Consider the following 26,568-nt stretch of genomic DNA (forward strand, 5'->3'; position numbering starts at 1 on the left):
TTGTTCATATCTGTAATGTCCCCCTGCAGCTCTGGTATTTGGTTGCCAGTGTCGGGTCCCCTACGTATTTACTTTTGATGATGCAGCAGGGCCACAAATTATGAAACAGAAGCCCTGTGTCGACAGTTTTCATGCTAATGCCCACTATTAACAGCTGTCAGAACGGCCCATTACCAAACACCTCCCCTGACAGATGGACTGTTCTGGAAATCATCACTGAGGGATTTTATCAGATATGACCACAGAAGAACATGCCAAAGAAGAAAAGAAAAGAAAAACCCAGACAGAATGCAGAAACTGTGTAATTCTTCCTTATAACTGTCCCTCTTTCTATAACATTTAATTTGCATTTAGAGGTTTTCTACTGACTGGAGAATACTTTTTGATATGAGCAAATTATATGTAACTTAAAATTACATTATATGACACAAATTTGATTCTGTTTGTTTCATCAGCTCCAGTGAATGTACAAAACCTCCTGATGGAAAATTAATAGCCTTTCCAGACGTGCTGTGAAAGGTCTATTAAAAAGATCAATTCAAATAATCAGACTGTGATCAACATCTGATTCTCGTTTGTCTTTCTCTTACAGTGCATGGCAATTTGTGAAAATCACAATAAGACAGTCAACTGGAAAGATATGTTTCATCACTCAGTTATTTACCAGAGAAAGAACCAAAAAAAAATGTTTTTCTGCCGCAGTGACTCAAAATGGACAGCTGTATGTCAGGAGAAAAAATGAGCTGTGCCATTCAAGACCTTAGCAGCTGGATTATCCCCAGCTGAGTGCTCATATCAAAACCTTCTGCCAGTTCTCAGAGTGCAAATAAAGCCAGGAAATGAATTGTTGAACTGTGACCATCTTTAGCCCATATTTATCTTTTTCCTTACATATGGCCTCTAAGGGTTTTATACTCTCTTTACATTTAAAAATAAATCTGTCCATTTCAGATGCTGTAAAAATCACTGCCCTCATATTTTCATGCATCCTTTATATTGACATAGATGCATTAAATGGATTGTACTAGAGGACAGGGTCAAGAGTTTCTGAAAACAACAAACATGGCAACAATGGAGGCCATAATAAAATACCTTTAACAGAGGCAGTGCTGCGGGCTGCGAGGCCATTAAATGTGTCTGACAGGCAAACAGAGAACTCTTTTCACTATATTGTTGAATCCTTCCGGTCCACCATTTCTCTCATTATCATCATCTCTCTTGAAATACGTTACACTAGCTCTGTGATTTCCAATGGCGCTGCTCTGTTTTGTTCGTGTCCGTAAGCTTTTAGAAAATGTGTGCAAATATGAACAAAACAAAGGCAAGAGCACTGTCTGTGTCTATATTCATATAAAACCTTGAGCAAAAATGAGCCTTTGTGTGGATCTACAGCTGCCTGCACATTATTAATTTGCTGTACACTTAATACCCTTTGTTTTGCAATTAATCAGTCATAAACCAAAGTATCTGACAAATTTAAAGTTTGAGCATTAGATGAAAAGTCAGTTGATCCCCTAAGTTAATTAAAATTGTCTTTGGGGGGACATAAATGCATACCAGATTTAATGGGAATCCATCTAATTCTAATTGTCAAGACATTGTCATTGGATTCATCCTCAGGACACCAAAAATGTCTGTACCAACTCTTATGGAAATCCGTCCCTTAGTCCGTCCCTCAGATATTTAAGTTTGGACAAAAGTGGAGGATCCATGGATGTATAAAGAGGACTGGATACACCGTTAGAGGCAGGGTCCCATTCATTCCTACACTGTAAGCAATTGCTGTAAATTTACAGCCAATTTTCAACAGTAAAATACTGTTTTGATGTTTAACAGTTTAGTACTGTAATATGCAATGCATTGTGGGCTTCTTAATATGGAGCAACAGGACAGAGGCCGTAAACGGTATGCTGCTGTTTTAAATAACGGTATACTACAGTATTTTGGGGAAATTTTCCGGAAGAGGACTGCAGAACGCACCATGTGCTACATATCATCTGTCTTCATCACAACAATTCTGATCTTGCATCTACAAAATTAAATGGTAAGTCAAAATCTTTTTTCTTTGCCTCTGGGGGAGCTATCTTATTTATAGGCCTACTGCCAAGAAAGTTTGATATAACACTCAGGAGTTTGTCTAGCTGTATGTAAGCTATCAGTGCTTTCTATCTATTTGAATAGGGTAGCCGGAACAATATTCTACTATGGGATATTTCTTTGTCTTGTTGTAGTTGTTGTTGTTTAATCTTGGTTAACAATAATATACAAAGCTGAATCTTCATCCTAGGAGCAGCACTTCTTAACGAGAGGTCCCCATCGGCCGGTGGAGCAAGCAGGAAAATAGCATTACATGAAGTCAATGGAATAATTATATGTTGTCCGGCGGTTAAGGATTTACTTTGTCCAAGTCAGGATCACCTAGAGGTATAGTTTTGGTGAATTTTATTTTGTTTGTGTCAACTCTTAATGAAGTGTATTTTACAATGAGAAATCTACTGCTACTCGAGTTTATTTTCTCTTTTTTTCCCCCTCAATTTGTTGAAACTAGCAGTATTCAGTATTATATTTCCTTTTGAAATAAATCATTTTGAATCTCTCTAAGTTTTTATTGCTTATTTTGCACAATATTCACAATAATGCTTAAGCAACTGTCTGTAGAATATTGAAGTTCTAATATTGATTGCATGCATTCAAGATTGATATTTTAGGAAACTGCTAAGCTAAATTGTTGTATTATCTACTATGCCTGTCTAAAGTAAACTTAAACACAATATTATTGTAATTTCTAAATAAGAAACTAAGAAATATGTTGCATTTATTTTTGGTGTATTAGACTGTAAAATCATTTAACAGTGTGAATACAGAAATACACTGCATATCTGGTTTACAGACTACTACTGTAAAGTCAATTCATGGATGAATACTGTAAAAATAACGGTATATTGCTGGCATCTCTGCTGCCAGCTCTTTACTGTAAATCATAGAAATACAGAAATATACCGTTTTTTTGTTTTACGGTCTACTACTGTAAAATCAATTTACGGATGAATACCGTAAAAATAACAGTAAAGAGCTGGCGTCTCTGCTGCCAGCTCTTTACTGTTATTTTACAGGAAAATTATTTACAGTGTATGAAAGATGCTCAGTGATGCATGAAGCCAAAAAAGTTAGATTTACTTCTTCTAGACTCCACTTGTAACTTTACTTTCTAAGAAGTTTATGGGCTTAATCACTAGTTTTAAGGCTTGTCCCATTCAAAGTAATGTTCATTTAGTAAATTAAGATTAAATAGATGATAAAGCAGGGGTATAATTTAAAGAGCAAAAGCCAGTTTTTCCTTCCCTCCCTCCCATTTCTTCATTTGTCTGTCTGTCCCTTCATTCTTACCCTCCTAACCTATATAATGGTAAGTAACTAAAACACATAGGGGAAATGTATTGGAACATGAGTAAACATTTAATTTCAAACATGTAGTGGAGTAAAAGTGGAAGTTAAAAGAAATATAAAAACTCAAGTAAAGTAGCTCACAGTAGAAAAGTAATATTACTTTGTTACATTACAGCAGTTCTCGGGAGGCTCAAGGAAAAATATTTGTAGTTTTGGGGGCCGTCAAATAAATAAAGTCTCACCCTAGCCCCCTTTCCTCTGATAAATAAAGAACGGTCCCTTTACTGCACTTTGGAAAGTTTCTTGTGATGGAATGAATGAGCCATTGTGTCAGTGCTGAAAAAAAATGAATTTAACTTAAGAAGCACTCCTCGTAAATAATGGTGAATATTTAGAAAAAAATATTATACTATCCTCGTATACAACACATGAAAACGGTCCTCACGAGCTGACACAAATGAAACAAAAAGACTATTATTGTCAGAAGCGTTTGAGCGTCACGCAGTCCGTGCAGGAGAAGTCAGGCTATCAAATCGAGCCACGAGTAATCGCTCATGTGCAAGTCCTCGGCCCAACAGAGAGGAGCAAACTCCGGCATGTGTGCATTTGTGCGCCGTTAAAATGAACAGCTCTTTTGTTTCCCCGATACTTAACTGAATATAAATGTGAGGACGGATTCGCGTCTGTTGCTTTTCGGCGGCAGCTATGAACGGAGGAAAAATACGCTGTCAGTTGAGTAGCTAACTAGCTAGCCGAAGCTAACGTGGTGCTATCGGCTAACCGTTTTGGGTTCACAGTGTAATTTGTTGCTGTCGCAGCGTGTAAATGTAACTTCACCATATCCGTTTACACGGGAAATGATGCGTTGATGGCGATATAAGTATTAGGGACAAATGCCGCTGATAGATAAGTTTGTATGTAGTCGTAAGTGTTGACACTAACACAGTGTTGCCTGTGTGTAACAGTCACCCTGTTAGCCACGTAAACCGCTCCTGCTTGGTGTTGACGTAGCAAGAGCAGCTAGCTTCCCTGTCCTGTCAAGCTAGTTTCGTTTAATGTCAATTAGGAGTGCTAAATCATTGACATTGTGCCTAATAAACCAAGACATCCGGAAGACCGAGCTCCACAGAGGACATGCACATTGTGAGACAAAATGCTATAGCTGGACTCGGACGTGTGGCTCGTTGGGTTCTGGTCCTGTTGCACTGAGCGGATGATGAAGCGGGTCATCTGGCTGATATCAGGATTAAACAGAAGAATGATGAAGCTGCTCTTTGCCCTCGCTTTGATCGCCTACATTGCCTGTAAGTATAATAATGTGTGTATTTCGCTGTGTCTGACCTGTCAAACCTGTCATTGTGCCAGTGGCTTTGTATTCATCAGTGACCGCAAAACTGCAAACTTGCAAGAGTAGATTAAACTTACACAACATACTGTTTGGTGGCCAAGCCTCCACAGTGAACATTGCAACTTGGAGAAGTGAGTTTACATCATTTGAAAAACCTAAATCATCCATTTGGATCAGGGGTACCAGGCTGGCTGATGATTTGTGCCGATATTTGGCAAATGCGTATTATCTGTATCAGCATTTTATTTTACTGATCGTCGATGAAGTTAATTAATTTAAAAGTGCAAAGAAAGGGTCAGGATGGGAGGAACTTTTACTTTTTAAAACCTCAGGGAGCTTATTAAAAAAAAACCGTTTATTATTCAAATTCACTGAACTTTATAAAAAAAGAAGTTGCAGGGAACTTGCTGTATATAATGTTGATGGTTTAAGTTTTGATTAAACATTTGCTAGAGCCATTTAAACAAAGCTTTGTGTCTGAGATTGTTGTATTCCAAATTCAAAATATTGACAGCAAGATTTGTTATTTTCATTTTATATGCATTGTGGTTGGTATCAGTTATCTATCAGTCTCATTAACTACTAATAACTGATATTGGCCCTGAAAAACCAATATTGGTTGACCCCTAATCTGGGTAAGTCTGGGCACTCCAGGGGGGTATCCCAGGAAGGAGTTACAACAAACTCTGAGACTAATCCTGAACGTTCACCCTGAGTTCAGCACAACTTCAATAAAAAGCCATCATCAACAGAGCCCGGATACCTCAGTTCACCATGGTAACTGCTGAAGAAAAGAAATCAAGCTACTTTACATCATTGGAACTAGAGGTCCTCATGCTGCCCATGGAGAATATGAGCCCATTATTTAGAAAGAAAAGTAACACCGCTGCAGCAGCTAAGGTGAGAAAAGCAGCATGAGAGAAAATTGCTGTCTGTGTCAGTGCGTAAGTTTGAATGCACTTCCCCACTGACCTAACATTTAACAGCACTTCATACTGAAGTTGATATTTACTATTAAACCATTACAAAAGGTAGCTCAATCAATCAATATTGAGCTTTGGACATGTCTTGAATGCAACCTGGTGTAAATACACCAGCAGTTTAGTACTATAAATCAAATATTATCTGTACAAAAGAGTTCAAGGCATGCTTAATGGAGAGGGAGGTCACACTAAATACTTGCAACTCTGAAGTATTCTGAAATACTTGCATTTTTAATACTGTATATATGTTTCCTGTAACGTCTGGTCATATTTTAATAAAGAGACTTTAGATATGTATGATCATTATAACTGTGCTAAAATAACAAAGTTTAAGGTGGCGTAAGACTTTTGCAGAGTACTGCACTGCAAAAAAAAAGGATGATGTACCATCTCCAGGGTGTCTGCAGGACCTTAAAAAGTCACAAAATGTATTAAATTGAATTTGATAAACATTAGGTCTTCACAGTCATTAAATAGTCTTACATTTGAATTTTTTGATGTCTTAATTGCCATAAACATTTTTCCTAATTCTATTTATCAACCTTTTGATTTATTTTCATCAAAATGAGTAGAACTCTTCTGCATGAAAGTACACATTTCTCATATTACAAATCTTAAAACCTACTATTTAACCAAATACTGTCTTTTTTACTATATACCTATTCTAACCTGTTGTTAAATGTAGATTAACCTAACTCACTGTTAGTACCACATTCCCACATAAAATCTACCACTACCAGCCTATGAGAAAATCTGGAAAGTTTTGTTGGACCATTTTCACTTTTTTTTTGACATTTAAAAGACTCATCAAATATTTGAAAAATGATCGATTGAGAGGAAAGAAAGTAATTGTTAGTTGCAGCTCTATTGGTATTAAGCATGAGGTAATATGACAATTCCAGTGCCACACCACAATTACAGTGCTGTCCATCGATGTAAATTCCCAAACTACATTATCTGAAAGTACCAAGTATGTGTGCAAGCTGTCAAACGGTGACCCTTTTAAACTTTTTGATTGGCTTGTATCGACAGAAATATTAGTTTGGTTAGCTTGCTGAACAGAGTGGTTGTATTGACAATTGTGTTGCACAAATAACAGAGTGTCTGTAAAACCCATGATATCATCTTCTGTGCCAGCCGGGTGGTTTATTTATGAAACCAGTTTTATGACTGAATATGGCAGCGAGGGCTGGTATTTGATAGGAGGCTGAGCTTCTTTTTTTTAAAATTTTTTTTATTTGAGTGTCAGCATGGGTGACTATTTTATATTGTAATACTATGTATGGTTGAACTGACATTTTAAAGCTGGCAGTGTTGCTGAAGAATGATAGAATGAAGTAAGAATGACATGTTGTTTCAGCGGGATTGTACTCATAGCTGCACTAACTTCAGAAAAATCAAAGAACAAGCAAAGTTAAGTCTGAGTTACAACCAACTTTAGGCTGGGCGATATGGCCTAAAAATAAAATCCCTGATTTTTTCACACCAAACCCAATTTACGATTTTAATTGTTTTTCCCCTTTTAAAAATAAATTACAAATGACAAAGAAATTACTGAAGAAATTACTCAAAACAAGTCAAACAGTAGAGGGCTTCAAGGAAGTAATGCATTTTACAGTTGAAACAGTAGAATATTGAAAATGATCAGTTCTGAAATCATACAACAGTTGTTCAACATTAATTCCATGTTATCAAATCTAGTGATTTTTTCACGTGTACAGTTGTACAGATGAGGAAGGACAACTTCAGCAAAATACCTGAGGCTTGGTAACACATACCCGGGGTCGATAGTTTTCAGCATGTGGATAAACTCAGGCTTTTCCACAGTATATACGAGCACCGTATCTTTAGTGATACGCTGTGCGACTGCATCAGTAACAGCTTTGCAGTGGGTTTCTTTCCTGTCATATGGGACACAATGGGAAAATGATTCCACTAATGTTGGCTGCTTTTTACCGGGTGTTTGTGGACTGATGCGGTCTTGAGCATCTTGGGGTGAGACACATTTCTCCCACTCGACTGCATGCCTCTGTTTTTGAGATGTTGAAATCAATTGGTCGTGCTGCTGCCTTAAGTTGCAACATCCTTTAAACAAACTTCGCAGCGGACTGTGGTTTGTTCAAGATCTGATGCTGGAAAACCGAACCAGTTCCAGACAACTGACGAGACTGTGCCTTTTTTGGGAACGCACTCTGCATTTTCATCAGTGCTTGCTGTCATGTTGTCATGTGTCCATATCTCTAGGAGGTAATTGCAGGGGGATGGCGCAGTCCACTATGAGCTAAAAATCATCCTAAACCATAAATTCAAATTAATAAATAAAATCAATTTATCACCCAGCCCTAAACCAAATACAAATAGACTTAAATCCTATTCTAAGACCAAGTTTGAACTAGGATTTAACCAGCATCCTTACAATCGTTTGCTATCTAACGATATAACATCAAGAATTATTCCTAACAGTTCTGACTTTAAATGTGCTTCATCAGAAAGTCACCAGCTGCATGCTCTATTCTTCCCAGACTGTAAAGTAAAATCCAATAATGTATTTCAGCTTGCAAGCTAACTGTAGTGATCTCTATTGAAACTGACATGAGCTCGCTGCACATGCTGTTCTCAATTTTGAAAATCTGTTAAGTCACAAACCTATTTCTAACCTCACTTAGCCTATGGTTGCAATTATGTGACCTGTCAAACGTTTAACAGATATTGGAACAGTCCATCTCGCCTGAGAAAATCATGTTGCTTTGTCTTAAGTACATTTTGTATTTGTCTTTTCACTCCTGTAACATTTGAGGCAAATTGTAAGTAAGAAAAATATAGTATGAAAAAAAATCCTCTACACAGTCGAGACCAAAGGGCATAAAAGGTGAGACTAATGCTAAGGATGAGACTGATGCCCTGGTGATTTTAACAAGTCTTTAAGGTCTTAATTAGTCTTAATTTCCGATATCAGGAAGTACAGAGGAAATTACAGATTTGAGAGAAATAATATTAACTGGACTGATTTTCATAACAATCCATTTTTTATGGATCAACATTATGAAAATTTTAATTATTCATAGCGCAATGACTTTTCAATCCACCTATAAGACAGTACAGTAATAGCAGTCGAGAGAAAAAAAAGATGTGCTAGAGCTCCTTTTCCTTTAATGTCTCTTATGCGGTTTTATTCTTTTCTCTTTTTTACTCTCTTTGGTCTTATGGTTCATTGAAAAGTCATGGAAAAGTTTTGAAACTTGTCCATGGAAATATGTGGGAACCCTGGATATCAGAACTGGATTGGTGCATCACTGTTGATAATGCTGCCAGTTTTGTAACACGTTTTATCTTTTTCTCTTCCAGCTGTCTGGGGAACATATACGAACATGAGGTACAGTAATAATGTCTCTTTAACTGCTTTTAAATGAAATATTTGCCACACTGCATGGTAACTAAACTCATCGCTCTGGACAATATTTTACCCAGTGCCACATTAAGGAGCCTCTTTAACAGACATAGCAGCCCGTTGTTATTCTGAACTCATCAAATACGTCCGCTCTGTCAGTGCGTGCTGCATACAAGCATGATGCCAAAAGCCATCTTCTGCGTCCACTGATAACGCGGTTGGACACCGTCAGATAAGAATGTGACCGGACAGAAAGGGCGGCGTTGTTATTATATGTTGGCAGCTGGATGGCACCAGGCGCGTCCACATGCAGCGGCACGGGCAGCATCGCTTGAGAATGTAGCTGGATGGTAGTTGTCGCATAAGTGTGCAATGCGAAAGAAAGGCATCAGGTAATAGCACTGCCAGTAATAACGCTGCTGGTAATGTGTAATATAAGGTGACGGGACAACAACAGACTTTAAAGCGGGAGTCCAGATTTCGCTTTTCGTGGATTTGAGGTTTTTTCTTTCTACACCTTACCATGTGCCTAAACCTAACCATCTGTGACTTTGTTACCTAATCCTCACCATCGTGACAGTCCGTGTTGGTTGCCATGTGTTCATGCTGTGTAAACATAAGGACCGTGCTGTGTCATCCCAGAGTATGAACAGCTGACGTAGAAGGATATTTGAAACATCATAAGTAGACGCAGAAGGTCACTGAGAGTGACACCGTGTGATGAGTTGGGATGAGAACGTGTTGGTCATTAATATTGTGTAAACAGGCTCATTGCACAACATACTGTAATATTACTCTGAATCCTAAGGCTCATATAGGCTATGAGTTGTATACTCTAATAGTTTCCTAAGTGAGTGGTCTCCTCTCCTGTTTATCCCCCCACCTTGTTTGGAAGTGTCGTAAATGTCATAAAAAATACTTAACACAGTACAGAATAAAAGTTTGCTCCTTATTATGCCACTCGATATCTGGTATCAGCCCAGCACAAACTCAAATCAGCCGGATAACATTCTCTTTTTTCTCTCAAAAACAGTTAAATGATAACAATAATAGTATCATTTGGCAAAGAAACACAGGTTGTACTTTGGTTTTAACTTTTGGCTCATGGTTTCAGGTACAATTTCTTTTTCATATCTGTTTATCCGGTTGGAAAGTGACACCGTTAGCGCAGCAGTAAAACTGGTCAGAGGGTTCAGCATCACAAAGAGAGGGGGAGTTCTGTGTTGCCAGATCTTGTGAGATTACGTTGGTGAGACATGGCTTTAATAAAGATGAATATCTTCTGATATGTATTTTGAAAAAAAAAGCTGTTTTACGGTCATAATATTCAGAAGATATGTGGTTTGTGAAAACTGGGTCCAAATGTACATAGGTGATTATGGGGGAAAACAATTGCTCATAACCTGTACTCACGTGCTTTTTTAAATATTTGAAATAAATAGACTTCTAACGGGATGGGGTAGTGGCAAAATACATGTGACACAGACACAGGAAATGAATCTAAAGTGGGCTGCCTCGGTTTATTAATAGTCTCTCTTTGGAGGGCGAAATGATGAACCTCCATTTCTCCTACACAGTGGGAAGCTGCGTCATCAGCTTGCAGATCGTTTTATGTCTGGATATGTAAATCTAATCTAATCACTTCAAAATAACAGTGTAGACAGTTATTCTGATTTGAGAAACAACATCTGGTCCTTTTTTCTGTGTCCAAGATTACAGTGATGAATTATCTACATTTGAAAGGTATTCATTTGCCAAAAACACACATTTATGGTGTTTTATTCTCTCCGTAAACAGAAAATGGACTAAATGAGAATATACATGCAGAGATATTGTGAAATAAAGTCATATATCTTGTGAAAGAGGATTTTACTCCTATATCCCGCTGTTAATGGAGGGTAGCGGTGGTGCATCATGTGTATATGTCTTACAGCATACTTAAAGTGGAGAACTATTTTCTCTTGCTTCGTGGTGATTGCTGCCATCATCTTATCTGCCCTTTGTCTCTCCCTCTTGTCATAGATCAATACAGGAACACGGAGAAATGAAGATTGAGCAGAGAATTGATGAAGTGAGTTCAACATGTCTTTAACAGATCAAATGAAGCTCTGCTGTATGTTTTAGCGAGTATTTCTTTTTTTCATACACATAGTATAACACATTTACTGGAATAATCCTTTTTAAACACATGCACACTAAGGCATTGTATTAATTTCCATTCACTCACCACATCTACTTGCCTTAGCTGAAGCTAGATTTTATTGATTCAGCCTCAAAAAATCTGGTACAGCCCCGCCTTAATTTTTGTGTGGCTTCACATCTTGTCATATCTTTGATTTTCACAAATTTAACAAAAGACATATGAGGTGATTGTGAACAATCACATTTTTGGATAACAACAAATAACTGTAATAACTAAACAAAAACTTGCAGGTAATCAATGCAGTCTGACATCTTGTGCATTGTGCAACACCTTCTGTTCATTACACGTCTTTATTTCGAATAGTTCTGCTCAAAACTGGAAGAAACGGGAGCTGGTATGTTAGACAGTACCAAGGTCAAAGAATCCTGAACAGAGCTAGTTCAAGAGCCGGAGCTTTTTTGGGGAAAAATACGTATCTGGGGGTTTGATCCAGAACATTTCCATCTTCTAAAGGTGTTAACAAGAACCCACCCAGGGTTTCTACCTTGACCCCTTTCCCTTTTATATTCCTAGGATTTAATTTGTAACTTAGCCAGGGGGCTCCAACAATCGTGACAGACATCATTACCCAAAGATCTCTCAGATATGTCTACATTTTTTGAGAGTGATTTTTTTTTTTAACACACATGCTTCAAAGATGCCTTGAAGAACCATTTCTCTAAAAAATGTTCTTCTGAAGGAAGTTGATCTGGGTAAAACCTTAGCCCTTCAGGAATGAATCTTTTGGAATCTTTATTTCTAAAAGTGTAGCTTTTTTAAAGATATTTTTGTGGGTTTTTGTTTGTGGGCCGAGGCTAGATTTGAGCCCGCGACCACTGCGGCGAGGACACAGCCTCTGTACATGGGGCGCCCGCTCTACCAACTGAGCCACCAGGAACCCCAAAAGTGTAGTTTCTATATTGAATTATGTTTAATTAGCTGCATTCAGCAGTTTAAATGGAACATGATATAAGCATATATGGATTAGATTAGATTTTTTCCCCATGAAATTCACCATGTTTGTGAAGAGGTAGATTAATGAGTGAACATGACTATAACATGAACTTAACCTTACCCTTACATCAACATTCTGGTGTGGTAACATGGCCTTTCTGACACACTGTTGGATCAATTTAATCTTGACTAATCATTGACTTCTGATCTCAGTTTACATATCTCTCACTTCTCCACTCACACTAGGCTGTGGCTCCTCTCAGAGAGAAGATTCGTGATCTGGAACAAAGGTGTGTATACTTTTTTTTATGCACATATGTGTACACACGTACACATGCTCAGAATTAACAAGAGGAAAGTGTTGTGTAACCCAGCTGCAGACTTGTAGATGAGCTTTTTTTTTCAGTGTCAATAAAAGCATATATTAAGTATTGCATTCAGGGAACGGTTAATGAGCAATTAATATAATTAATACACAACATTATATACATTTTTTAATTATATCTTATAATTGTTTTCCCCAAAACAAACTAATTTTTATTCAAAGCTCAACTAGAACACCCAGAGTGACTACAGTATTTAACAAACATGAAATGAGCCTTTAAACATGCATCAGTGCAATGTTAGACCAGTTTGAAGTCTGAAGAAGAGCAGCAAGCTTTGCTGATTTGCATAGCTTTCCTTCCCGCTTACCAGCTATGTGAAATTGTAAGATTAGAAGTCATGTGACGTCCGCATAGCAGGGTAGTCATGAATGTATTCAGTATTGACTGTTCCATTGCAACGACCATTGACGTATAAATTCTGCATTTAGGGGTTAATTATTTGTCACCTCTTATGCCTCAAATGCTAATGAGACAGAAATATAGACCCCTTTAGGACCGACTTCACAACAATATCACTGTATTACCTGGAGGCAAAAGAAAGGAAAAGAAAGCTCTTTTAATAAATCCATGGGAAGCACAAATCACCACTGGCTACATAGGAAAAAATATCATCTTGTTGGTTGTTGGCTGCCAGAATAGAAAGTGTATTGACCCAAAACTGGAATTTTATCGCATATCAGCCGCCAATGCCCATCCACAAAAAAACAAAGACAAATGTATGTAAAGGTTTTTGTGGCTTCACTTTGGGGAGCTGTCATGTCGTCCATCTTCGTATATAGTCTATGATCAAAACAGACATGTATCACCGGAATGATTTCCTTTCCTTTCTTTTTTTTTTTGCTAACTAAACTAATGCTTACCCCTACACAAAATGTTATTCATCCCTACAATAGTAAATACTTTTTACTTTACCTGATATGAGATGCTCACTGCACTGTCTTCTGTCCTTGCCGTTGGCTGTGCAGAACTTTGGACCGCACAACACAAAACTCATCAGTTAAATAGTGGTACCTCAAGTCCCGTACATGTCTGTTTAAGACATAGTTATAGGCATCTAAGCACTTATACACCCTCAGTTTGTCTTGACTATACATACTTGGTTTTTCTGTCAGCCGAGTGTAAATGTGACAATTTGGTCAAATCATCCATTCACTGAATTATAGTATAAGGGTCGGCCAGTATGGTCCGACTGGTGAGTGTTAACTTATTCAACACTTGCTGTCCTGGAGAGCGAGTGACTCGTATGAACTCCCTCCAGTTTCGAAAACAAGCCAACAAAACTTAATGCGAGCTAATGCCTGTGGCGAATTCTTTTGCCTCCAGCTAAGCCTTGCCCACCAAAAAAGGTCACACTGTTTGCAAACAGTAAAATGGTCTATAAAACCAGTTGTTTAGATAACTGCGTCCATTGCCTCATGTCTCAACTGTGTGCTGCTTTCAAGATCTGGATTTGAATTTAGCTACAAGATATCACTGTTCTGCTTTCTTCTCATGGAGCTGCATTGTCTTTGTCATCTCTCTCTAGTTTTTCTCAGAAATACCCACCTGTCAAATTCCTGTCAGAAAAGGATCGGAAGAGAATACTGGTATGTGACAAACACATAATTTCACATTCACAATCACTATTCAACGGAAGACCTGACCCCGATTTGAGCCACTTTAACTCTTTAAAAGCATAATGGAGCATCATCACTTTCTGTTGGCTGCTTTCAGATGCCTTTAACAAATATTTAAACTTTTGAACCCTGAGCACATTGGCTGGATTTCTTTCAAAAACACGGAAACAAAGAAATGAGCACTTTGGAAATAAATGTTCCATTAATTGCATGAAATTAGTAAATTTATAAAATATTTTTTAAAAAGCTAGGAAAACATGTCCAAGGGAAAAAGAAAAGAGCTGGGGGAAAAATATATTTATTATTATGACAATTACATATTCAAAATAATGTTACAAAATTATGGTAATTTTTAACCACTTTTTTCCAGGTCATTTTTATCCTTTTAAAAAAAAATGAATTTATGCAAATTTCAGATAATTGTTTTCTACGTTTTGAGTAATTTCTTGTTCATTTTAGGTAATTTCTTCTTTTGTTGCTCATTGCCTGATTCCCATGTTTTTGAAACAAATCAAACCAATTTGCTCAGGTTTCAAAGGGTTAGCAGCACTTTACCACAGGCTATAGCTAAGCTAGCAATGAAGCACTACAGAGAACAATGTCTGCCGGTCTACCCATAATTTCAGAAATATCACAACATCTATTTGATGGATTGGTACCAGGGCGGCCCAAAAAGAGAAATGTCTGCAATATGTGATATTATTTAATGTTGCAATAACCATATTAAACAGATACTAAAGTATACTCTATCATCTGCCGCTCCCAGTATACTGAGCAAATTGAACATAACCTAAACACAAAAGGCACAAATACAAAATAGAATTTGTTATATTTTCTAGTGCAATTTTCTACTGATTTTATCTCTTTCAACTAACTGAAATCTGGCGGTGCAAAATGGCATGATGTGATGTGTTTATTGTACACGTTCACATTGCAATAACGGTAAAAAAAAACAAACAACATATATTGTGCAACCCTAATTGGTTCAAGTGGTTGCACAGACATTCAATCAGTCAGTCAGTTTATTTTTTACATAAAAGGTATATTAAAAATACAATTTCAGTGAATTGAAATCCTGCTAGTTTCTTTAATTTGTGCATTAAATCCTACTGACTTTGATCGTCCCTGGTTTTTCAACAGGCTCCACTGTGAAGTAAACATTTTTGGGTCTAAGTGAAATGTCTGAACTACTACAGTGTTGAATCGATTGCCATGGAATTTGGTACTGGTCTGTTCCCCATCTGGATGAATAGTAATAATATGTCAAGGTTACCACCTGACTTCACATTTAGCACAAAGAGCTGGTCCAAATTTTTATTTTCTAATACTTAAGTTTATAGCCAAATGCCTGCAAAACTAATGACAATCTCATTAGCCTTAGCTGTACTTTTGTGATTTGCGCTAAGTTGCAAATATTAGCATCCTGATCTTAACATTAGCTCAAAGCATCACTGTGCCTAAATGCAGTCTCACTGAACTGCTTGCATGACTGTAGACTCTGTTTGCACAGAGTCCATTTTCTTCTCTGAAATTGATGCTTGTTTAAAAGTGAATACAACCTCACTTTGTGTCAATCAAGTTTGATTTTAGAGAGTCTTTTGGTATAGAAGCATTGGAGAAAATGTGGCGTGACCTGCAGGACAGACTCAGTCAGACTTTAGTCTTGTGTAGTTTTGGCCATCATACCTACCAGGAATGATAAGAATTGCTGAGATCTGGGGACAGTGCAGCATGACTACAAAAAGAGTTAATTGAGCAAATAAACTCAAGCTGTCTCACTTTTACTTTTACTTCAATGTAAAGTAATTTATTTAAGTATTTTTAGGTATTGGTGTTGAAACAAAAGTGTGTTTTACAATATCCTTTAATTTCCTCTCTAAAGAGTGTAGATTTTTTAAAATTTGTTTCTTTGTGTGCAATGGTTTCCATTTGTGTTGCTGTTTACGTATATATAGATAGTATTGTTACTGTATTGTAACTTTCTTTACTGATGTTATCAAACCTGTGTATCATTCCATCAGATCACTGGTGGGGCTGGTTTTGTGGGTTCCCACTTGACTGATAAGCTGATGATGGACGGCCATGAGGTGACCGTGGTGGACAACTTCTTCACAGGAAGAAAAAGGAATGTAGAGCACTGGATCGGCCACGAAAACTTCGAGCTCATCAATCATGATGTGGTGGAGCCTCTCTACATTGAGGGTAAGTGAGAGAGTAAATGTGGGAGGAGATGAATTGGTTTCATGTACTGTTGGGGATTCAAGTCATGTTTGGACCAGCTTGTCCAAAGCTTACTAAAAATGCTCAGATTATGAGGGAGCTGGGGAAAGGGTTTGGAATTGATATCAATTCTTGATCCTGCTTTTTGAAACACTTCTTTATGTTATTGGTTTCTAATCAGTTTTCCATGTGGAACAAAGACACCCACCAAAGATTTTGAGCATCAATGCAGATTATTATCTCTGAGTCTGAAGACAGTGTAGCACCAGAGCAGAAAAAAATGGCATGCTCGTGACTCAGATGCGCACAATCTCCACTGGATAGTTGATTTCAATGGCGCTGAAGTTCTTCTGATGTTATCATAGGATATTAACCCTTGGTAACAGCATGCTGCTCGATTTGGAAGCTGTGTTACATAGAGTGTCAAATACATGGCATTACTGGAATTAAGCCCACATTGAATTGAAAGTAGGGTTGTGAGCGTTAATATGGTAGTCGCAATGTGATTAACACTGTACATAATGCCTTATTTTCTTTTAACTGCGTTAATCAGCAGCAGACATTACTGTCTTCATGAGGCTGTACCGGGCTGAGTTTTAACGCTAGAGTGATGATACTGGCATCATATGGAACTAAAAGACCTGGAATGCAGTGGTACCAACACTGCCATGCTTGCTTTTCAGTAAGGGGGCTGAATAACACTCTTAAGGTAGGAGGAGGAGTTAGGTGACCTCTCACCTCAAGATATCTAAATAAAAATGGGTTGTCTGGGTACCCACGAGTCTCGCCTTTACAGAAACGCCCACTTTATGATAGTCTTATGCAGTATTTTGCCATCATTTGATTCCTAATCAAGACAATTTGGTGAAAATTGCTTCACTTTGTCAATATGTATTTCATAACTGTATTGTAATGCAAAATAATGGAATTGAAATCATGTGTTTAAAAAATGTGATTAATCGTGAATGACTGTTGAAATTCTGATTAATTGTGATTTAACAAAGTAACAGTTTGACAGCCCTGGTCAAATGACTTTTTGTATATTATTGGTTTTTCCACCCAGACTTGAAATCAGCATTTTACAGACATTACAAGCAGCACTGTTGTTGTCTTTCTTTCTTTATGAAATGAAGCCAGGCTTTGGACCGTGTCTTCCTCTCTTCCATGACTATGTTGTTGCAGGATAAAAGGAACTGATGAGCTCAGAGGCATATGACTCCTATTGTTCAGACATTTTGGAACCGTTTTTCAAATGGAACCACTTCCTCAATTGACATCCCTAGTCAGGGATGTCAATTGAGAAGTGGTTCGTCAGAGGTTCCTTTAACAATATTTCTACAATGATGACAAAATCATCTGCCCTAGGTATGCAATGCACGCAGAACATACCATATCCAGTTGTAAAGATTCTGGCTTAGAAGCTTGTATTGGTGATTTTTCACTGTAGAAAGTGCCACTATACTCTGTTACAGTCATACCCCAGCTGCAATGATGCTGAATATGCGCAGACATACGTAAGACCTGAAAACTTTAACCAATCAGAGCAGACTGAACTTTTTGAGAGGGATGCTTAAAGGGACCGGCGCTTAAATATAGCATTACAGACAGAAGGTGAATACAGTTGTACCGGAACAGTCTCTATGAGTTAATGAAAATAGTGTTTTTTAAAGATTTAAGACTGAAACATGTTCGAGTAGAAACCCAAAGTATGAGTATGAACCTGAACCTAAAAATTAGCGTAATAGGTCCCCTTTAAATTGCTCTGAAGACAAGGAAGAATCGTAAATCAAATCTCACCTCACCTGTAACACCCTGTTTGAACTATTCCAATCTGGCTTCCATTCCCAACACAGTACAGAAACAGCCCTCTATAAAGTCACCAATGACCTTCTGCTCTCCTCAGACTCTGACCACCCTAACATCCTCATCCTCCTTGACCTCACTGCTGCCTTCGATACCATAAACCACAACATTCTGCTCTGCCACCTAGAACACTCACTCAACATCACTGGCAGCACTCTCTCCTGGCTCAAATCCTTCCTCACTGACAGACAACAGTTCATCCACATCAATAACTGCACCTCCTCCATAGCTCTCTGACTCAAGGTGTCCCCCAAGGTTCGTTGCTTGGCCCCCTCCTGTTTATCATATGCTTGCTTCCCCTTGGCAACGCTATCCGTCATCATGGTCTCCAGTTCCACTGCTATGCTGATGACATCCAACTTTACATCTCCACCAACTCCATCACCACAGAAACTCACTCCACTCTCACAAGCTGTCTCTCTGAAATCAAAACATGGATGAACACCAATTTCCTGTCACTGAAATACAATAAATCTAAAATAATAATCGTCAGCCCCAAATCACTAACCAGATCTGTACAAAAGTTTACCCTCCAATTTGACAACTCTGCCCTATCTCCCTCCCATCATATCCACAACCTTTGTATCATATTTGACAGTCACGTCACCTTTGAAACACACGTCACCCAGCTCACTAGAACCGCCTTCTTTCATTTAAAAAACATAATCTGCATTCATCCATTACTCTCTTTCTCTGCCTCTGAAACCCTTAACCACGCCCTTATCACATCCAGACTTGACTACTGCAATAGCATCCTCTATGGTACATTTTCCAAAGTCCTCAATAAACTTCAATATATCCCATACTCCGCCCAATGCCTCTTTACCCACACCCGCTCCCATGACCACATCAACCCTGTCCCACCGAAAACTCCACTGGCTCCCCATCCCCTTCCGCATCCAATTCAAGATTCCCAACACATATTCAGGACTGCACCAACACATGCAAATTTAAATCATTCCTCAAAACTTAGCTTTTTAAAAAGGCTTTTAAAGTATGATCGTTCAGTGTATTTGCTGTGTATTTGTGTGTCATGAAATGATGTTCATTTTGCTTTTTTAACTTTTGCACAGTGTCTTTGAATTCTTTTAAAAGCGCTTTATAAATAAAATGTATTATTATAATGTATTATTATTGTATTATCACTGAATTATTGAACATTATAAAAAGAATAGCACAGTAATTAATCTAGTAAACATTTTAATTGAGTTAATACGATTAAATCTGAAAAGAGTAAAAATATTCCGCATTCGTCTCAGACAGTTGTGGTTTATTTGGTTTGCAGTTAGTTAATCATAGAAAAACTACGCAAATCAGCACATCACATAAAAAAAAGCTGTAATAAAAAAAGCTGAATGAAACAATGGGCCTCATGCAGAAACATTTTCTTATATTTTCTCTCAATTTTCTGGTAAGAGAAAATATAAGAGAAGTCAACTCCAGATGCACCAACCAATGTTAACCATCTAAATCTGCTTTTTCCCAGGTGTGCTCAGTGCTGAATCCTTCTTGATAATAAGTCGTACGTTAGCATAGGTTACGCCCCCTAAACACTATATGAAGACAGGTTTTGTGCCGAGTGCAAAGACTGGCACATGATTAATGTACTTTTATTTTAGCACTGGTCAGCAGAGGGACACAGTAACTGAACTTCCAGTGATTGGGATCAATGCACCAAGTATAGTATTTTTTCTTTAGCCCTGAAATTGAATAATCCAGTCATTATAATTTCTCTGAAATATTATCTAAATTTGATTAAATGATATTCATGCATTTTTTAAATGTTCCTTAAATATAAAAACTTGTTTTTTCTTTGCGCTGGGCAACAATTTGTAGTCTGTGAAAATGAAATGTTTTTCTCTTGTATTGGCAAGATTGCTCTTGACCATTCCTAAAATTTTCTCTTACCTAAGAGAGGAGAAAAAAAGAACATATTGGAGAATCCCAAAATCAATGGGTACTAATAAAATAAGAACAAGTCGTGGGTAGGAGTGAAAATAAATGAAAGTTTGTTCATATATATTTTATAAGATCCTATGTCAGGTAAGCAGCAATTGCTACAAAACTATGACAATAGTGGTTGCTAGTAGCAACAGAACACCCAGCTGACACCAACAGCTGGTCAGTGTTATGAAATAATGTCAAGTGTTTAAATTTTATTAGCCATTACAGTAGCAGATATCCATTTATCTCATAATATGGAGTGAAAACCCCAGTATCATGTTTCAGCCTTTCAAGAAGAATGATAACCCCGTCCCCCTCAAATTACATTACACAAGCACATAAGCAAGCTAAGAACTAGGTTAGGAATTGGGTTTTCCATTACAAATAAAACTGTAATGAACAATTCAATAAAAAAGCAAGTATATTAGTATATTTGATATCACTGATTGGATTTCTAATGTCAAATAAACATAACATTGTAGCCCATAGCACAATTTCCTTTCAGCCCCCTCCTGTGTTCGGCTACAGGGTAGACACAATAATAGGCACACCTTGGATTTCACTATATTGTATGCTATATGTATGACGATATGATGTAAAGAGAAATCAGAGAAAGCAACTAAATTAAATCTTGCAAATACTGTCAATTCATTCCCAGTCAAGAAAATCTAGTAAGAATTGCTTTACCTTGCTTAGTTTGATTAGTTAAAAAAAAGTTTTGAATTTTGGGTGTAATCTTTGCCATCCTGAGTCCTGATTTACAATGTTGAGCAGATAAAAATAAAGAAATGCAAGATTAACAAAATAATAATAGATAAAATAGGCATACAGTTAATCAGTAATGTTACCCTCAAAATCAGCTAAAACAGGTGCAGTCAGAAGCAAATTAAAAAAAAAAAGAGACAAACTGCACAATAAACTAGGTTAAAGATGAATGTGACTCTGTAAACATTCTGATAATATTGTAAGTGTGAACGCTTTTGGCCATGGTTATAATATCGTGGAGTGAAATTCGGACATCATGCCAGTATCAATTGAAATCTGACTAAACCTCAAAATGACACTATACTGTAACATTATACTATCCTCAATAGTGGAAGCAATTTCAAGACTGTTTAGGGGACCCCAATATGCAGACACATTCAAATACAATAAGGTAAATTACATTTTGTATTGCACGCAGAAAAGTGCGTGGTTTTTGCCTCACATTGCTTAGAACTAATGGGCATGTCTGTAAAGCAGAGACTCATGGGTATCCACAGAATTCATTCTCATTCAGATATTTTGAGGTCAGAGGTCAGGGGACCCCTTTGAAAATAACCATGCCAAAATTTAGCCTAACTTTGAGGCATTATTTATTTCCCTTCCTGAGACGCATGACATGGTTACTGGATTCCTTCGGTTTTCTAGTTTCGTATGATGCCAAGATCATCACTCAAACATTAAAACAGCACAGTACAGCCTCTCACGGACAGAAATGTCGGCTTGGATCACAGACGATAAACGCTGACAGCCCTACTCAAAAAACGTGTGGGGAGGTCAAGAGAGAGTCTGTGACCATAACTGCACAAAGTCGTGCTGACAGTGCAATTACACTTAATGGACACTGAAAGGGCAGCCAGGCCTTGCAGGAGAGAGACAGAGTGAGACGTGATAAAAAGGGAATGCTTTGAGAGGCGTTGGATTATTTACACAATATTGTATTGTGTGTGTATTATTAATATGATATTAATATTTCATTTATAAGTATCACATTTATGATCATTATTAGTATATATGGCAAAGTTCCTGCTTTGAAATCAATTATTTTGATTACAAGGATATATGAGGATTATAATGAACTTTTGTTTCACCTCGCTGCTCTGGTGCAACAGTGTTACTTTCTCTGTCAGAGGTGTTTTTTCTGCACATGCAAACATGTAAGAAGCAATTAGAAACACAGTGTCATGTTTGTGTGGCAAAAACTGGGGAAATCATGTTTCTCAAACTGCATACTCGGAGTTCTCTAACCAGCTTTCTTATGTGCATGATGGTGAAGAAATCCGAATATTGCAATAAGCTGTCAGTAACCTGCCCATGTTAGTGCATGATTGCCATGCCGAGATGAACGCCAATAATGTATATTTACCTGTAATCCACAGTGATTGATCTTGATTATGTTTTAGCTTAGAAACCCACCATCCTTTATTTTCCTTTCATAGACAGTTGCCATGTTTCTGCCTCTGATGTGTTTTCCAAAAGTTGGAATGTTTTCCAAAGCTGTCAGTACAGGTCATTTAGATGTACTAATGCTATTAGCATTAAATAGTTGTATGGTTTGCACCTAATGGTCTTTGTTGGCAAAGCCTTTTTTTTTTTACATAAAGCTGCACGACCTTAGAGATTGTTACCTTATTAATACACAAATATTGCAGGATCAGAGAAGTGAAACTGCTGAATTGATTTTTTTTATAGCAATTTGTTCTGATTAGAGGGTGACAAAAGGTCATGCCTGAAACAGCTTAGGGAGAAACTCAGAGCAGCACCTCAACAGTGCTGTCTGTTGAAAAAGGCATTAAATTGAAGTATTTTATTTGTGATGGAGAGGCTGCCCAAAACAGACAAAATACTACGGCATAATATGATTAAATTTTTGAGTTATTATAAATATTATCATCGGCCTGTCAGCAAGAAAGAAGACATTGGCCAAAATTTTTCTGCTGTTTCACATCACACATCGCGTCATGTGTCACATCATTTTTGCACAGATTGAAAAGCAGGGCTCGAAACTAATGGTGTCCCGTCATTATGGGGACAACAGAAGACTTGTGTAGGATGAACAGATTTTTCCGTGGACATCTTTAGGATGAAAAGAAGCAAATAGGTTTTTCAACAACCATCTCCGGCCCATTCTCTGACAGTCTTTGTTATCTTCCCATTTCCGAAACCATTCTGCTTCTTTCTTCTCATTTTAAGGTGAATGTAATCACCTGTTGATGGCTTCACATTTTGACCTCAAAATATTTTCGTTTTCACAGCTTGTGTGAAAAAACTCACTATTAACATGTCAAGGGATGCAACCTATTTTTGCCCCTGACGATGCTATATCGTGAAGGAAATCCTTGTGTTGAAATTGGCAGAAGGGGAGCCAGACTACATTAGCTGGTGACTGGAACTAACAGCTAACAGAGGTTGCAGTGAGTTGCATTATGATGCGTTCAAGCTCTATTCATTAAATATTAGTGTTCACAAAAGGTAAATTATTACATTATCACAATGTATTTAAATGTTATCTTGAAAAATTTAGTTTTTTGGTGAGAAACTTAAATAAATGCAGCTGTTTGAAGTAGATTACTTTTCACAGCAACATAAAATAGATATTAGAGGAGGAATTATTGAATGTTAAACAGCATAAAAAGGCATTCAAAAGACATTTTTCATTGAAACAAGGTTACAATATATTGAAGGTAGTTTTGTAGATAAGTATGGTTGAATTTCTTTTCATTCAGCTGACTTTAAAACAGCTCAGTTTATTATTTTTTTTATAATGAAGAGTTTTTTCTGTTTCCCTTGCACAAAAAGGGAATAAATAGCAACTAAAACAAAATAACAACAACAACAAACACATTGGTATTTGTCAAGTTGTTATTTTTAACATCTCTATAGGCCCAGAATTTCACAATAAGTGCATCCCTAAAACTCACTATACTTGTGATAATGGGGTTATTACAGGTGACAAAGGCTGCAAATGAGGGGTAACATGACAAAAAAAAAAAAATCCTGCTACAATAAAAATATAGCCTAGCTCAGCCCCCTGCAGAGGTGACGGTGCTCATTAGTGGTCTTGGATATTTTGGTGCTCTAGGCAAACTCTATATCTTTTATCAGTTGTTTAAAGGTCTGTATGGAGTCAGAATGATGACTTAAATGTTTGACATTGAAAAAAAAATCAGAAACTTATAAAAGACACACTGAAACACTTGTATTGTAAAAAGTTGTAATGGCATCAAATGTGTCCGTTTATACAGTGAACTTGTCTGTGAATCTTTAGTAGATCGACAGGTTTTGATATACTTTAATCTCATAATAAGGGCTTTATTGCTCATGTCTATTGTCGTTGCTATGAACGCCACCAAAAGTTTTGTCAACAGTCTCGTCTCCATGTATTATTATTGTCCATGGATGTTATAGAGGACTCTCAAGCTACATGAGACTTCTTGTGTCATATAAAATATAAAATATATGAAATACCCACAGTTATCAATTTATATTAAATTAAGCTGATTGCAGTAAAATGCCGTTATATATTCTTCAAAGGGAAACTCTGAATGGGTAGTGTGTGTGCGTGTGTGCGTGTGTGTGTGTGTGTGAGAGAGAGAGAGAGAGAGAGAGAGTGAGTTCAATTATTGTACAATTGTTCAAAATAATTTTTTTAAATGAAATGAAAATGAAATGAACTGATGTTGCCAGGCAATATATTAATAATACATTGGATTTATATAGCGCCTTTCTTGAACTCAAGGTTGCTTTACAAACAAAAAACAAAAACAAAAAGATATGGACAGAGTTTATGTCCCATTTGACCAAATAAATCAATGGTGCATGTAAATAAGATGTTACTTTTAAAGTTATTGAATCTTTATACTATATGTTGCTACACTGGCATAAATACCCATGTTATGTTCTACGCACACAGAATAGGTAAAATCAAATATAAAATTAATATCTACACTTGAAGAATAATGGCTTTCATTTTAATCTATTTATCAAAGAAAACGTTGCTTCCACCGCATCTATACAATTTTATTTAGGATTTTTTCCCTTCATTTATTTTGTACTTTTTGTGTTATTTCCTGTTCTGACAGTGGAGGTGACGTCAGAAAAAAACTGTCATCACAATAAAAAAACGTCATGGAAAAAAAAAAGATTGTCATTGAAAAAAAAGGTTGTAATCGAAAAACACATAAAAATGCAAAAATACAGAAAAATAATATAACTTTTAATGTCTGTGTTTCATTAGTTTATCAGTTAAGCTTTTTTAATGCCAGTACTTGTTTTGATGCCATTTAAACTCTTTACAGCACAAGTGTTTCATTGCCAATGTTTCCTTTTTCAGTTTCAGATTTTTTTTTCAGTGCCAAATTTTATTTTCAATGCCAAACATTAAAGTCATCATTCTTGCTCCATAGGTCTACTGCCTCAGCTTGTCAGAGCCATTTAGATCACACAGCGCCAGAACTCTTGAATACCTGGCGGTATGTGGGCATGTAGTGCTACAAACATCCTGGGCAAGTCCAAGCATTTTTAGATGAACTTGCATTGGATAATAAAGCTTCTGATCTTCTGTTTTTTTTTGCTGTCAACCAGCTGTCAGAAGCACCCTGGTGAGCTCTGTTAGACTGCAGGTGGATGCAGGTGGAGGGTTGAGTTGTTGGTTTGAAATGCTGAAAAAAATACGATGGCAGCAATCAATCACAGCAATTTTGTCAGATCAGAAGTGCGTTTGCAGGTATGGCAGAGGAAAAGAGAAACACAAAGCAGCTGTAAAGGGTGAACTAAATGTCTGCTGCAGTAGAAAGATTATGTCTTTGTGTATGTAGCAGTCTCCTTGAGTTTTACTGCTTTAAACCAGCTAACAGGCTTTTCCATTTTATGGTAAGAGGACCTTGGAATGTGCCAGTTAGAATGATATAATGCACCAACTGTACTAGCAGTGCACAGATCAGATATGATAGATCGTTATCACCCAGACGTGTCCGATTTACATCAAACATAGTCACTTGTTTTTAACATATTCTTGCATGCAGCTCTGCAAAGACTCAAACAGACTAGATGAAGACAGCAGCAGCATTAAATTGTAATTATGCATAGGGTTACACTGGCACTAAAGATAAGCAGTGATTTTCTTCTGATGACTCACAGCATATTAACATACCTTTCATCCGTGTGTTTGTTGTAGTAAACTAATGGTTCTCCGTGTAATGTTGTAAATTCTCACAGCTTTTGAGTGCCAAACCTCAATCTGTAATTTTATTGTACAAAGGTTAAAACAAGTGAAAATGAAAGTTCTGCCAGGTTTTTTAGTTAGGTTCAATAAAACAGAATAGGTGAAAGGTGGAAGTAGTGACAGCTCCATGAAAATTGCTAAGCCCCTGGCTGTCTATCCTCAAATTTGGTAGATAAAAGAAAATAAAAACACAAGCTTTAAAATGGAAATCACTGTAAATAGCATACATTACAATGATAAGAAGAATGTTCCCAAAGTAAATTGAACAAGCTGTGAAAACGAAAATATTTTGAGGTCAAAATATGAAGCCA

The 26,568-nt window shown here is 37.1% G+C and overlaps 1 protein-coding gene across 1 annotated transcript in view; it reads left to right on the forward strand.

Annotated features, from left to right (window-relative positions):
- The first annotated feature begins 3,896 nt into the window (after positions 1 to 3,896).
- Positions 3,897 to 26,568, forward strand: part of uxs1 (UDP-glucuronate decarboxylase 1) — a 51,391-nt gene continuing 28,719 nt past the window's right edge. Inside the window, exons 1-6 of the mRNA XM_042494323.2 lie at positions 3,897 to 4,691; positions 9,064 to 9,091; positions 11,129 to 11,177; positions 12,489 to 12,532; positions 14,154 to 14,214; positions 16,266 to 16,446. Coding sequence (XP_042350257.1) covers positions 4,601 to 4,691; positions 9,064 to 9,091; positions 11,129 to 11,177; positions 12,489 to 12,532; positions 14,154 to 14,214; positions 16,266 to 16,446 — 454 coding nt within the window. The 5' untranslated portion in view covers positions 3,897 to 4,600. The remainder of the gene's footprint in view (positions 4,692 to 9,063; positions 9,092 to 11,128; positions 11,178 to 12,488; positions 12,533 to 14,153; positions 14,215 to 16,265; positions 16,447 to 26,568) is intronic.

Source organism: Plectropomus leopardus, chromosome 10 (genome assembly GCF_026936395.1).
Source record: "Plectropomus leopardus strain MGB_pleo_1.0 chromosome 10, ASM2693639v1, whole genome shotgun sequence".
NCBI classification, from domain to species: Eukaryota; Metazoa; Chordata; class Actinopteri; order Perciformes; family Serranidae; genus Plectropomus; species Plectropomus leopardus.